This window comes from Lemur catta, chromosome 7, assembly GCF_020740605.2.
Source record: "Lemur catta isolate mLemCat1 chromosome 7, mLemCat1.pri, whole genome shotgun sequence".
Taxonomy (NCBI): domain Eukaryota; kingdom Metazoa; phylum Chordata; class Mammalia; order Primates; family Lemuridae; genus Lemur; species Lemur catta.
Genome location: NC_059134.1, coordinates 15,070,975 through 15,087,133, shown reverse-complemented (window position 1 = coordinate 15,087,133; position 16,159 = coordinate 15,070,975). Strand labels below are relative to the sequence as shown.

The following is a 16,159-nucleotide window of genomic DNA, read 5'->3' as shown; positions in this document are numbered from 1 at the left end:
CGCCTCGGCCTCCCAGAGAGCTGGGATTACAGGCGTGAGCCACCACGCCCGGCCTGAATTACTTTTAAAACTGAGTTCAGCCAGGCACGGTGGCTCATGCCTATAATCCCAGCACTCTGGGAGGCAAAAGGAGGATTGCTTGAGGCCAGGAGTTTGAGACCAGCTTGGGCAATATAGCAAGACCTCATCTCTAGAAAAAAATAAAAAAATTAGCTGGGTGTGGCAGCACCTGCCTGTAGTCCTACCTATCTTGGGAGGCTGAGGCAGGAGGATCACCTGAGCTCTGGATTTCAAGGCTGCAGTAAGCTATGATCGTGCCACTGTACTCCAGCCTGGGCAAGAGAGAGACAAAGAGAGAGAGAGACCGAGATTCTGTCTCTTTAAAAAAAAAATTTACCTCACATTCCTCAAAATCTGGCTTCCTACCTTCTTCTACTAATTTTCATATTGCAGTTACTGCATTTAATATTAATATATGCTAAAAGAGCTACCCCATTATATGGTTACCATTATTTTTTGTACCACTATAGAAATAAAAATATAACTAAAAGATTATAAAATGTAATGTAACATAGCAGTCCCCAACCTTTTTGGCACCAGAGACCAGTTTCATGGAAGACAATTTTCCCAAGAATGGGGATGGGGGGTCAGGGGGAGACAGAGCTCAGGCAGCGATGCCAGCAATGGGGAGCAGCTGTAAATACACTTGCTGGCCTGCCGCTCACCTCCTACTGTGCAGCCTCTGTTCCTAAGTTTCATGGAAGACAATTTTTCCACAGAGGTGGGGAGATGGAACCCTGCAGCTCTGTCCCTAACAGGCCATGGACCAGTATTGGTCTGAGGCCCAGTGGTTGGGGACTGCAGATGTAAGACACACCTAAATTCAGAGATAACAAAATATGAAAAATTGTGAGAGTTAACAGAATATAATAAAAAGTATTACCACTATTTCCTAGTCATCACAGTACTGTGACCTCACCTATTCCTTCAATCTACATACTCAATATCATCAGGTATTGATTTTTTTTGTAAAGTCTCACGGTAGCTATCTTCTTTATATACAGTTTTAGTCTTCATTCATACCAAGATAACTACTATAACTGGTTTTTTTTTAGACTGTCTCTGCTCAGCAAAATTCCCTGCATACCAATACCACACTAATGTTCCTAAAATATCTACATATATTTTATTTTTCATTCCCTTTAAGGTAGACCCCTTAATACCACCGAGATAAAATCCAAGCTTACATGGCCTAGCTGTGGCACACATTGCTAGTTGCATATCCAATCTCCATTCTGCTCTAATTTTGTTTGAGGCAGTTTGCACCAAACTAATACACAGTATCTTCCCAGATTCCCTTGCAGCTAAGAACGATCATGTGACATCATCTGGCATAAGCTTTTAAGGGATTTCTGAGAACATTTGTGCTTTCTTGATATAAGCACTGTCCCTTTCTACAATACAAAGCTAAAGATGAAGTGAGCATCTTGTAACCATGAAGCAATTAAGTATAAGTGAGTAAAATACTTAAACTGACAAAACAAAAGATGGCAAATTAAAAATACACAAGGTGCCTACATCACCAATTATAGTGTAGATCCACTATACTAGCTCTGGACTTCCTATTTCTGAACACCTTTACATGATAAAAATAAAATCCTTTTTGGTCAAGCCACTGCAGGAAGGATATGCAGTTAAATGCAACCCTAAAGGAAACTAGCATGCAAGTCTTGTCACAGCCTGCTCTCAACCACCTTTTGTCTTACCTCCCATTATTCCCCACATTTTCAGGCATCTGTGTTTATTCACATCACTTTGCACTGAATTCACTGCTTACCAAACACACAGCCTTCTTCCACACCTTTGTGCTTGCATACATGCTCTGTGCTTTTATACATTTTCATAGAAACGTCATTCCTTTGCTTAGGCAAACTCCTACTTACTGCATTAAGATCCAGCTCAACTATGTAGCATTAACTTGCTCATTCCTTTGTTGTACCCATAATGCTTTCTTCATATCTCTAGCCTAGCACTTTTAATAGCTCATGGTAATAACTTATTTACATATCTATTTCAGGGACTATGTGTTTTTCTTTATGTATCACCGATGTCTGGCACATGGTAAGTTTCCAATAACTATTAGAATAAGGAATAAAACACTAACTGGATTTTTTTTGCATTGAAAATTAATTCATAATTCTTATCTCAGACTTTGTATCAGATATTGTCCAAATATTTTTTCCTTCCCCAATAGTAACTTGTAAAAAAAGGAAACTGTAGTGCTAATAGCATCTTCAAAAATCCAGTTATCATGTTTTACTCTTCCTTCTATTTTCTACAGGACCGAACACAAAACCTCTTATCTAATAGGAACTTCAAAATGTTTGAATTAACTTTATACCATCATGAAAAACAAAGAAGACATTATACCTATAGAGGAAGACTGTGGACTAATCAGAAGGTCCTCTTGGACTTGTTCACTTCCTGGCACTGTCTGCTGATCACTCAGGGAACTCTGAGACGCACTGACAGGCTGGGACACTTCCTCATGGACCTCCTCATCACTTAACCTTTCTACTTTGACCCGGACATCTTCTTCTGTACCCAGAGGCAAGGTAGTTTTTGTGCTTTCACAAGTCACGTAATCAGCAACTCTTCTACCTGTCTCAGACGGGCCAGGTAATTCTAAAGTCCGGGTATTTTCTGCCTGCTTAACCTTCTCAGGTTGAATCCTTCGATCAATTCCAAAAGGAAAAGTCCAGGGAAAAGCTAAAGAAGAGTCAACTGGCTGATTTCTATTTTCTGAGTAGGAAGCTGAAGAATTCAATACCTGGGGTGAACTTGTTTGTGTGCTACACTTCACAGGACTTTCAGGAGACATAACAATGTAGCTTTTGCGCTTTCTCCGGGATTCTCGGCAGACAGGAATGGTTCTTTCTACCACACTGCACTCTGAAGACACTGGAGAAATGCTTCCATCTCGAGAAGTAAAATTGCAGTTAGAATTATTTTCTTGTCCAGCATCTAGACCCTTTTCTGGTTGGCTGTTGGGTGTATTCCATAAAATGCTTGATTTCATGAATTCTGAGCAGGTGCTAGCAACACTAAACATTTGCATATAGCTGGCTGCAGCTAGAACATCAATAATATTTTCTGTGTTAATTGACAAAGTGGCCGTGTAGGCATATTCTAGGAGGGGTATAAAGCCAGTCACAGTAACATGATGCAGATCCAACACATTCTTGCTCTCATCCTCTGCTTGGCCTACAAGTTTCGTGCGAAAGAAATCACTGCAAGCTGCTAGTACTACTTTATGTGCCCGGAAGATTTTGTCCTGGACACGAATAGTGATATCACAAAAATGTCCATCATTTCGCAGCATATTTAGCTTTCCAAGCATTTCCTGGCTGTGGGAAGAGGAACTATGAGTAAATGTTTTCACACCCATTTTTTCCTTCCTCTTCTACAGATGCTCTTCAAGGATGCAAATGAATCAGAAATGTCCTAAAAAATACATAAAATAAAGCATTAATTGATGGTTTAGTAGTTTAACTAGAAGGAGAGTTAGATCATTTTCATGTGGCCAGTGTGCTGAATAAAAAAGCTGAAAGATGGCAGTGAGAAACTTCAAGGTAGAGAATGTATTAAAATACATTCTCCCTACCTGCCTTCCAAACTGTTCAGTCAGTGAATGGTTTATGAGCTGCACAGCTGCAACAGTTTGTAAATAACAACAATTGTAGAGTGCTTTATATGTGCCAGACAGTATTCTAAATGCTTCACATTTGATAATTCATTGATTGTCATGGTATCTTTGTCAGTAGGTACATTATCATTCCTGTTTCTAAATGTAAGCATGCAGTGGGTAATGCCAGTTTAAACACTAAACAATCCATTACATAACTGTCCCTTTGAATGTTCTATGCAGGTAAATGTACAGGGGAAAAGATAGGCAGGGAAAGGAAAAAAAGAGTGGGGGAAGTAGAAAAGAAAAAAAAGAGATTTTAAGGTGAATAAAAAAGGTCACTGACTATTCTAATTTGAGAAGATGAAATGCTCAAGCTGGGACTGTTCCCCATCTGACATCACAACAGAAAGGATAAAAGGCATAAATTCCTATGCTAAGACAGCCAGGTAAGGCCACTGAAATAATTATCTTGACCACAATGAGTGGTAACAGTTCAAATACAAACCTGCTCCATATATTCTTCCTGAATAGAACTAATCACAATGAGACACTAGACAGCTAGAATTGGTCTACTATGCAAACCATCATGTAACATATCTGCTGATCTCTCTCTCATAGGAATGAGAGGAAAAGAAAGGTGCGTGCTATATACAAAGTGTGTTGTTCATTTGTTCCATCCCAAGAAACTGGCTTCTGCTTTTAAAGACTGGCCTTCAAGAGTGCTTACTTTGACTGAGATCATGTGGGCTGAGGGAGGAAATGTGCCTTCAGAGCAAGTGACATAGTCATAATCCAGAGACCATCTGCATGAACAAAGGTGTGAAGGCAAGAAATTAAACAGCAATTTAGAGAACATGTGCATGAGAAAGTTAAAATGAAACCACTTTAATCTTCGAATGGGTGAAGGCCCCAGCTACAGATGCTGTACTACATTCCCAAGTAAGGGGCAAGGCCACCTACCTATTCAAGGGAGTAGTGGACAACTATTTCTTAACGTTGAGTTATATCCACCTTCAGTGTTCAAAGAAAGATTAGAAAAGGATTTTTGCTGAGAGTAATCAGTATGTTGTAAGTTCCAAACCCCATCCTAGTCCCTCCTACTCCCCTGCAATGGAAGGGGCTTTGAGGCATGTTTTGCCCTTTGTCTCAGGTCTATGGAAAATATGACATACTTGGAAAAACTCTAAAGGACACAAATCTGATTTAAACATTGGCCAAGACTAGGCCAATGTCATATAAAAACAATACAATGGAGTGGTTGAAGGCATAGACTCTGGAGCCAGAATGCTGGGCCTGCATCCTGGTTCTGTCATTTATACTTTTGTGACCTCACTAAACTCTCTGTACCTTAATTTCTTCCGTAGTAAATTAAGAAAAATAGAATCTAATACATCATAGAGTTCTGAAGATTAAATGACCTAGTAGATGCTAACTGTTTAGAATGGTAACTAGTTACATAATCAATGCTATTAGAAACATTAGTTGCTGCTACTACTACTAACATTACTATTAAAGACCTTTTCTCCTTCTTCAACCTCTGCCTCCCCTAATCCTGGAAGGGCCAGAAACCATAGTCAGCAAATGGGGAGGAGTAAAAGGACAAAGTGGGAGAAGAAAGACAAAGAAAAAGGAAGCAAACCAAATCCTACTCTTCTACCTCAGGCCTGTAGTAGGCTGAGGTGGTAAAGGAGGGAAACCTTTAATTCCAAATAAGTTTATTAGTTCTTGAAAAGATTGTTTGTATTTCCTGCAAATGATATGAAAAATTATTAAGACTTCCCCTCCATGAAGCTGGAGAGAGAAGGAACACCTCAGAATAAACTTAAATGGGCAGAAGACAAAAATAAAATGGATTATGAGTATCTCCCACAAGTCATGCTTATTCACATGTTATAAATTCTAACATAGCTAGAGGTGTAGGATGAGAGGAAGATGAAAATTAGACTGGGAAATGCCTTTTGTGCCATATATTCATCACATGCATTTACCAACACATGTCTATGGAAACTCAGTCCCATGATATGCTCTATAATAAAAACTTACATGGATAAATATAATTTAAAAATACAAGCATGCCTCATTTTTTTGCACTTCACTCCATCGAGCTTTGCATATATTACGTTTTTTACAAATTAAAGGCTTTTGGCCACCCTGCCTTAAGCAAGTCTGTTGCACCATTTTCCCAACAGCATGTGTTCACTTTATGTCTGTGTCAAATTTTGGTAATTCTTATAATATTTCAAACTTTTTCATTATTATCATATATATCATGGTGATCTGTGATCAGTGATCTTTGATGTTACTATTGTAATTGTTTTGGGGCACCACAAACCACGACCATATAAGGTAGCAAACTTAACTGATAAATGCAGCAAACTTCCTTGTTTTAAGAGACTGCCATAGCCACCCCAACTTTCAGCACCCACCATCCTCATCAGTTAGCAGCCATCAACATTAAGGCAAGAGCCTCAACCAGCAAAAAGATTATTATTCACTAAAAGCTCAGAGGACTGTTAGCAATTTTTAGCAATGAAGTACTTTTAAATTAAGGTAAGTACATTTTTTAGAAATAATGCAACTGTACACGTAAGACACTACAGTAGATATAACTGTAGATATACAGCATAAACATAACTTTTATACGCACTGGGAAACCCAAATATTTGTGACTCATTTTATTGCAATATTTACTTTACTGTGGTGGCCTAGAACCGAACCTACAGTACCTCTGAGGTATGCCTGTACTGCAATATCATACATTAAGATAAAACTTTGAAATGGGATAAAATTACATTATTTGAGAAAGTCGTACATAATATGGACAGTTCAGAAGCCAGAAAGTATAACCTGAAATTTTTATAAATTAGATAATTCTGTTTTTTAAAAAAATCTCATTCATTTCTCCCCATGTGTGTAGATATGTATGTGTATAGTAATATATTTAATTTGGAGCTCATTTAAAATTTCTTTCTTTTTTTTTTGAGACAGAGTCTGCTCTGTTGCCTGGGCTAGAGTGCTGTGGTGTCAGCCTAGCTCACAGCAACCTCAAACTCCTGGGCTCAAGCAACCCTCCTGCCTCAGCCTCCCTAGTAGCTGGGACTACAGGCGCATGCCACGACGCCTAATTGTTCTATTTTTAGTAGAGAAGGGGTCTCGCTCTTGTTCAGGCTGGTCTTGAATTCTTGAGCTCAAGTGATCCTCCTGCCCTAGCCTCCCACAGTGCTAAGATTACAGCAGTGATCCTCTGTGCCCAGCCTCATTTAAAATTCTTAAGTAAAGATCAATATTTAATTATAATTACTAATTTAGAATTTATACAGCTTTTATAAGTAATAAAATGTATTTGTATAACAGTTTGCAATTTTAATTATTCAGTAATTCAGAAATAGTTTGTTTACCACTCTTTTTATTCCAAATTACTGATGAAATACTATATATACATGCTTAAGAAAGTATTGTTATAATATATACTTTAAGGGAATAAAAAAATCCTATGATTTTGTTTCACAATGGGGTTTAAAAATGTTTGCCTAGGTATATAGCCTAGATGATAAAATAGGATGGTTTAAGTTAGAAAGATCCTAGGTTTTAAATTCTCATTCCTCCATTTACCAGTCAGGCATTAAATCTTAAGTCAAGTTATTCACCTCTCTAATGCTTCAGTTTGCTCATCTGAAAAATAGGAATTATGGAAATTATACTTCCAAGATAGTTAAAAGTATTCAAATTGTCACAATTCCTGGCATAAAGTAAGCATTCAATAAATGTTGGCTATTTATTCACACTAGAAAAGGTATGAGTATCTTATCCGCCATTGTCTATCCTGAAAAACAAAATTAAAATTGAAAACTAAAAAAAAGATATGAATAAAAATTGAGACCAAATTTCAAAATGTCTACTCTATTTCTAATATGGCACAGAGCACATTTTGAATGTGTATACTGATACACAGATTAGTTGATGAAAACTATCAGAGGACTTGAGATTAAAATGGAAAATCCCTTAGCATGTAAAATGAGGTAGCTGCCTAAAATGATTAAAGTAATGAGACTGTTAACCTGAAAGTAATTTGGGTAGACGAGAAAAGTTAAGATTTAATAATAATGTGCCTGTTTAAATATCCAGCCACATGTCAAAACTGCATGCTTTCAAAAGATACTAACAAGGTTTTAATTATACTAAAACTAAACAGAGATAACTCAAAATCTGTATTCTAATTAAAATCAATCAAGGACAGCAAAGAAGGTTAAGGAAAGGGACATAGAAACTTAAGATGCCTCTAAGAGAAATATCTAGGTAGAAATTTATATAATAGATAAAGTTGACTACTAGCAGTCTACTGTGTATCAGATGTAACACTATGGGCGTTAGATATGCTATTAATATAATACCTCACGTGATGTTAGATGATAATGTCTTGATTTTACAGATAGAGAGAGGCTGAGAAAATTACATTATTCAATGCTGCTTACATTTATACCCATGTTCAAGACCTAGGATCTTCTTCACTAAGTGTGGGTAGCCACAGGGGAGTATTATGGTCATATCTGCATTTTAACCATATTACCCTCATAGCATTATAAAGGGTAGATTTCAGAGTGGTTGTTACAACAGTACAAGTATATAATAAAGCCACATTAAAGTCAGTGGTAGTGAGAATGGAGAAAATACATGTTTGGAAAGATAAGCTATCCAAACCAAAAACCAAAAACCAAACCAAAACAAAAAAAAGCAAAAAAAGAAAGAAAGAAACTAGAGAAAATACATCTGAGAAATATTTAGGAGGGAAAACCTCTTGGGCATGATTTTGTATTAAGGGTGGGTGGGAGAGTAATTAAGAGAGTCTTTGAACTTCATGGTTTTCACCAAAAAAGATGAAAGAGAAGATCCAGTTTTGGTAGTAGTTAATGATGAAGAGAAAGAAATATTTCAGTTTTGGGTGTAACAATTTTTAAATACCTGAGAGGAATATCTACGTGTAAATTTATATATGAAGTTGCACATTCTGGTCTGGAGATCAGAGAAGACATTAGAGCAGGACCTAAATTCTGCATTTTACATGAGTCACTGACAAATTTCATTCTTTTGAATTTGTAAGAGCTGAAGTAAAGAAAGTATGGTGAGGAAGGCCAGAAAGGCAAGCTGTGAGAAAGCAACTGAGAACAGACAGAGTACAAGGGTTCAGGGAGAACCTTTTATGGTATTTAGTTTATGTTTTGACCCTGTCCAGTATTTCACATAATATACACAAAATGGGAAGTGAAATATGTGAATGAATTATGTTATGAAATTTCTATCTGCTTTTGCTACACAAACTGCATGTATCTATTTATTATCAATGGTTCAAAGTTAAGAAAAAGTTGCAATTTGAATTTAGTCTTGAATTGGAATTAAAAGCATCAGTATGAAATGATAATGTACTTAATCTTCAGCAGTAAAGATCCTAGTACCCAGACAGACTTCTGAATTTCATTCCCCACCAAAAGGAACCATAGCTCTTTAAAGAAATGGCTGATTCCATGTCTGAGGCAGTAAATGTCTACCTTAAACATCTGACTAGGTATCAAGGATGCTATCAAAGATTACTAGGGGGCCAGGCGTGGTGGCTCATGCCTGTAATCCCAGCACTCTGGGAGGTCGAGGCAGGAGGATCGTTTGAGTTCAGGAGTTCGAGTAAGAGCGAGACCCCGTCTCTACTAAAAATAGAAAGAAATCAGCTGGACAACTAAAAAAATATAGAGAAAAAATTAGCTGGGCATGGTGGTGCATGCTTATATGCCCAGCTACTTGGGAGGCTGAGGCAGGATTGCTTGAGCCCAGGAGTTTGAGGTTGCTGTGAGCTAGGCTGATGCCACGGCACTCTAGCCTGGGCAACAGAGTGAGACTCTGTCTCAAAAAATTAATAAATAAATAAAAAAGATTACTAGGGGTTTGTCAATGTTCCAGTCAATTTGAGGAAGCTCCCACTGGCCAAAAATAGGAAAATAAACTGAAACTTACGAAATATATTTAAATTCATGAGTTCATGACACTAGAAACAAAAACAACAAAGCTAATTCGTCACCTTTAGTAGATACTACTTACTGAAGACTCAAATAATTATTTTGAGAACTGGTTTTGAAACAGGAAAGAATAAAGCATTTATCCCACCTTTCCAATATAAATTGTATGTCTGGGTCATCAAATAGAATATGAAGGAGGCTTCTCCTTATAGAAATACTCTGGTTAATAAATGAAGAAAAATATCAGAATTAAAGATCAGCTTCCCTTCCCCACAAATAATGAAAAGACATTGCTCATCAATGGTTTATAGCTTAACAGAAAGAGAGCAACCAGACATAGCAAGAAAGACTAAACAAAATCTGATCAAGTCCTCCAGATCCAACTACCAATTCACAGGAAATAGGGAGGTAACAGGAACATGTTAAGCTACACCACTGAGATGCAGACAGCAAAATCTAGACTGTTAGAAACTCTATAGGACAGGCTGGGCATGGTGGCTCATGCCTGTAATCTTAGCACTCTGGGAGGCCGAGGCGGGAGGATTGCTTGAGCTCAGGAGTTCGAGACCAGCCTGAGCAAAAGTGAGACCCTGTTTCTACTAAAAATAGAAACAAATTAGCTGGACAACTAAAAATATATAGAAAAAATTAGCCAGGCATGGTGGCATATGCCTGTAGTCCCAGCTCCTTGGGAGGCTGAGGCAGAAGGATCCCTTGAGCCCAAGAGTTTGAGGCTGCTGTGAGCTAGACTGATGCCACGGCACTCTAGCCCAGGCACCAGAGCAGAGACTCTGTCTCAAAACAAACAAACAAACAAACAAACTCACTCTATAGGACAAAAGATTCAGTTTTTTCAATTAATAAGCTGCAAGGAAAAAAAATAAAAGTATAACTAACGTGGGGAATTTGGCTGGGTGTGGTAGCTCACACCTATAATCCTAGCACTCTGGGAGGCTGAGGTGGGAAGATTACTTGAGCTCAGCAGTTTGAGACCAGCCTGAGGAGTGAGACCCTGTCTCTACTAAAAATAGAAAAATTAGCTGGGCATCGTGGCCTGTAGTCCCAGCTACTAGGGAGACTGAGGGAGGAGGATTGCTGCAGCCCTGGAGTTTGAGGTTGCAGTGAGCTATGACGACACCACTGTACTCTACTGGGGCAACAGAGAAAGACTGTCTCAAAAAAACAAAACAAACAAAAAAGAAATCTAAACCAAAAAAACCACCCACCACCAAAAAACAAAAACAAAACCAAACAAACAAAAAAACCACCTAAAATGGGAAATTTAGGGCTGTTGTGGTGGTTCACACCTTTAATTCTAGCATGGTGGGAGGGTCTCTTGAGGCCAGAAGTATGAGAGCAGCCTGAGCAACACAGCAAGCTGCCAACTCTAAAAAAATAAAAAAAGAAAAATGGGCACTTACAGACTAGAAGAGACTTAAAACATTCTATGAACCAATCACACTGTATCTTATTTGAAACAAATGTACAAGAAAGAAATTTGAGATAATTAGAAATTTGTTATTATCTAATAATATCAAGAATTTTTTGTGATAACTATTTTATAAAATAGCTTTATTAAGATATAATTCATATACCATACCACTGTTTTAAAGTATACAAAATGAACAGATTTTTAGTATATTGACAGATATGTACAACCATCACCACAGTCAATTTTAGGAAAATTCTATCACCTTAAAAGGAAACCCTGTATATTTCAGTTATCACTGTCCCACACTTCTGCCAGCCCGAAGCAACCAATAATCTACTTTCTATCTATATAAATTTTTCTATTCAAAACTTTCATATAAGTGGAATCATGTAACATGGGGACTTTTGGAGCCCACTTCTTTCACTTAGCATAATGTTGTTATAGCATGTTATCAGTGCTTATTTCTTTCTATGGTTGAATATTCCATATATGAATATATCAACATTTTGATTGTCAGTTGATGGACACTGGGGTTATTTTCACCTTTTGGCTACTGTGAATGATGCTCCTATAAACAATTACGTACAAGTTTTTGTGTGGACAAGAGTTCAGTTTTCTTGGGTATATACGTAGGGATGGAATTGTTGGGTCATATGGTTAAATTCTGTGTTTATTAGAGAAACTGCCAGACTGTCTTTCAATGAAACTGCACCTTTACATTCTCAGCAACAATGAGGATTCTGATTTCTCCACATCCTCACCAACACTTATTATCTGACTTTTTGATTCCAGCCATTCTAGTGGATATGTAGTATCTCACTGTAATTTTGATTTACATTTCCCTGATAACTAATGATGCTGAGCATCTTTCATGTACTTACTGGACATTTGTATATCTTCCTTGGAGAAGTATCTCTTTAAATGCTCTGTCCATTGAGTTGTCTTTTTATTACTTAGTTGTCCAAGTTTTTTAAATATTCTACATACAAGTTGCTCACCAGATAAACAGTTTGCAAATATTTTTTCCTATTCTGTAGGTACCCTTCGAAGTATAAGAGTTTTTAATTCTGATGACGTCCAGTTAATTTTTCTTTTGCTGCTCATGCTTTTAGTGTCTTATTTACAAATCCCTTCCCAAATTCAACGTCATGAAGACTGACTCATATGTTTTCTTCAAGGAATTTTAGCTCTTACATTCAGTTCTTTAATCCACTTTCAGTTATTTTTTTGTATACAGTGTAGCGTAAGGGTCCGAGCTCATTCTTTCCCATGTGGCTATCTAGTTGTCCCAGCATCATCTGTTGAAAACATTATTATTTCCCCATTGAAAGGTCTTGCCATACTTGTTGAAAATCAGTTGAACATAGAAGTACAGGTTTATACCTGGACTCTCACTTCTATTCCATTGATTTATATGAGTATCCTTGTACTTAAGAACCACAGTGCCTTGATTACTGTTGCTCTATAGTGAGCTTTGAAGTCAGGAAGTTGAGTCCTCCCATTTTATCCTTCTTTTCCAATATTGCTTTGGCTATTCTGGGTCCCTTGCAACTCCATATAAATTTCGGAATCAGACTGTCAATCTCTACAAAGAACTCAAAATTTAACTGGGATTCTGATACGAACTGTGTTGAATTTGTAAATTGGTTTGAAGAGTACTGACATGTTCACAATGCTGAATTTTCTGATACATCCATGAACATGGGGTGTTTTTCCATTTATTTAGATTCTTTAATTTCTTTCATCAATAGTTAGTAATTTTCAGAGTATGAGTTTCATACTTCCTTTGTCGAATTTATTATTTCTAAGTATTTTATTCTTTTGAAGCCATTGTGAATAAAATCGTTTTCTTTGGGAGGCCAAGGCCAGTGGATTGTTTGAGCTCAGGCAGATTGTTTGAGACCAGCCTGAGCAAGAGTGAGACCTTGTCTCTACTAAAAATAGAAAGAAATTATATGGACAGCTAAAAAAATATATATAGAAAAACTAGCCAGGCATGGTGGCGCATGCCTGTAGTCCCAGCTTCTCGGGAGGCTGAGGCAGTTGGATTGCTTGAGCCCAGGAGTTTGAGGTTGCTGTGAGCTAGGCTGATGCCATGGCACTCTAGTCTGGGCAACAGAGTGAGACTCTGTCTCAAAAAAAAAAAAAAAAATCGTTTTCTGAATTTCATTTTTGGTGGTTCAACGCAAGCATATAAAAAGACAAGTGATCTTTGTGTATTGATCTTACATTCTGCAACATTGCTGAAACTGTTTATTAGCTCTAATAGTTTTTTAACGGCAGATGGGTGGCAGGACATGGTGGCTCACACCTGTAATCACAGCAGTTTGGGAGGCCAAGGTGGGAAGATTGCTTGAGCCCAGGAATTTGAAACCAGCCTGAGTTTAAAGACCTCAGTTTAAAAAACAAAAATTAGCCAGCTGTGGTGGTGCATGCCTATAGTCTCAGCTACTGGGGCAACTCAGGTGGCTGAGGCAGGAAGATCCCTTGAGCTCAGGAGTTCAAGGCTACAGTGAACTATGATTGCACTGCACTCTAGCCTGAGCAACACAGCAAGACTCTACCTCATTACAGAGCATAGCTGACAAAAAAAAAAAAAAAAAATCAATGATACTGAAAACAAAAATAGAAAAAATTTAAAAAGCCCAAATGTTTATTCTTTAAAAACATTAGTAAAATTGATAGAAAACTCTAGCGGTACTGACAAAACAAGAAAATACAAATTACTGATATTAGGAACAAAACGGGATAACACTACAGACATAAAAAGGATAAAAAGGGAATACTATGAACAACTATACACATATAAATTCTGTAACATAGATAAAATGGACCAATTGTATACAATCTCTTCCAAAAAACAGAAGGAACACTCCCCAACTCATGTTATGAGGCCACCACTACCTTAATACCAAGAAACAAGACAAAGACAGTACTATTAAAAAAAAAAAAAGCTACAGATCAATATTCCTTCCTTTGTGAATGTAGGAATAAAGATCTTCAAGAAAATATTAGCAAATCAAATCTATCAATAAATATATAAAAAAGAATAATATCACAACCAAATGATGTTTACCTGGTATTACAAGGCTGGTTCAATGTTAAAAAAAATCAGTCAATGTAACCCATCATATTAACAGTCTAAGGAAGAAAAACCATGATAACTTTAATTGGTAAAAAATTAAACATTCCTTCATGATACACTCTCAACAAACTAGAATGAGAAGGGAACTTCCTCAACTTGATAAGGGGCAATTATAAAAAAATCTATAGGTAATAAGACTGGATTTGTTCCCACTAATATCAGGAAAAAGGTTAAGACTGTCCTTCCCGCCAGTCCTATTCAACATTATATGGATGTCCTGACTGGTACAAAAAGGCAAGAGAAAGAAATAATGGGTATATATATATATATATATATATATATATATATATATATATATGAAAGGAAAAATAAAACTGTTTCTAGTCACAGCAACAAAATTATTTACACCCCAAAAATCTTTAAACAGAAAAAAGCCTCCTAGAACTAATAAATGACAGGACACAAAGTCAACATAAAGAAGTCAATTGCATTTTTATATAGTAGCAATGAACAACAGGAAACCTAAACTTAAAAAAAACCCAAAAAACCCATTATCACTATAACAGCTCCAAATAAAAAAACTTTAATAGAAATCTAAAAAAACATATATAGAACCAATATGCTGAAATTATAAATATGGATAAAAGGAATCAAGGAAGACCTACGTAAATGGAGAGACATGTTATGTTCATGGATTGGGAGGCTCAAGATAGTAAAAGACGTCAATTCTCCTGAAATTGACCTATAGATTTAACATAATTACAATTAAAAATTCTGGAAATATTTTTTGGGTAGATATATACAAGCTGATTCTAAAATTTATATAGAAAGGCAAAGTAACTAGAATGGACAAAATAATTTTGAAAAAAGAAGAATAAAGTTAGAGGAATCATATTAAAGACTTAACTAAAAAGCTACAGTAATCCAAACAAAATGGTACTGGCAAAAAGACAGACACAGAGATCAATGGAATACACCCACACAAACACGGCAGATCGATTTCTGAAAAAGGTATAAATAATTGAATGGAGAAAAGATATTAAACAGTTGTTTCAATAAATGTTGCAACAACTGGACATCCATATACCAAAAAACCCCCACAAAATACCATGAGTGAAACTTCATACTTTATTCAAAAATTAACTCAAAATGGGTCATAGACCTAAATGTAACTGTTCATAAGAAAGAAAATCTTTGTGACCTGGCGTTACTGTAGACCCAACTGCTTTGAACCACTTTTTATTAAAATAACAACTAGTTTATATTTACACAGTATTTGATATGTGCCAGGCATTGTTCTAAGTATTTTTTACATAGCAAATAATTTAATTTCCACACAACCTCTTGAGATAGATACCACTTGGTATTTTCATTTTACCAGTGAGGAAATGAAGCATGGAGAAATTAAGGAATCAGCCCAAGGCCACGCAACCTAGTAAGTAACAGAGTCAAGATCTGAACCCAGGGAGCATGCTAATTTGTGCTCCTTACACTATGCCATACTGCCTCTCAAAGTAAAGCTAAGTAAATTTAGTTGAAAAAAGTAGAAAGATATCTCCAGACATTACCAAACAAACAAACAAACAAAAAGCAAAACAAAAAAGAAAGTAAGAAGAAATAAGGAAAAAACAGTAGCAGGTGGGCCAAAAAAATGAGAGGCAGTGATTCCTATAAATAACAATAACTATCTGAGAAGTATGGTTTGTAAGTAAGGCACCAAAGAAAAAACAAAGTGTCCTCATGCAGCCACAAGAAGGAGATTAGCAGTGAGAAGATTCAAAGCAAAAAAAAAAAAAAAAAAAAAGGAAAGAGCCAAAGAAAAAGTAAAAACATAAAAAGGAGAAAAAGCTAAAAGTAGAAGAAAGAAAACACACACTCCCATAAATACCACCAGTAAAAGAGAAAAATGAAATGAAAGCAAAACAGGAACATCTAAGTCCCTGGAAACTCTT

The 16,159-nt window shown here is 36.6% G+C and overlaps 1 protein-coding gene across 4 annotated transcripts in view; it reads right to left on the bottom strand.

Moving 5' to 3' along the window:
• The window catches only part of ZBTB44 (zinc finger and BTB domain containing 44), a 45,459-nt gene that overhangs the window by 20,177 nt on the left and 9,123 nt on the right, over positions 1-16,159 (bottom strand). For all 4 annotated transcript variants that reach the window (XM_045555672.1, XM_045555675.1, XM_045555673.1 and 1 more), the window contains exon 2: positions 2,431-3,504. In XM_045555672.1, coding sequence (XP_045411628.1) covers positions 2,431-3,448 — 1,018 coding nt within the window. In that variant the 5' untranslated portion in view covers positions 3,449-3,504. The remainder of the gene's footprint in view (positions 1-2,430; positions 3,505-16,159) is intronic.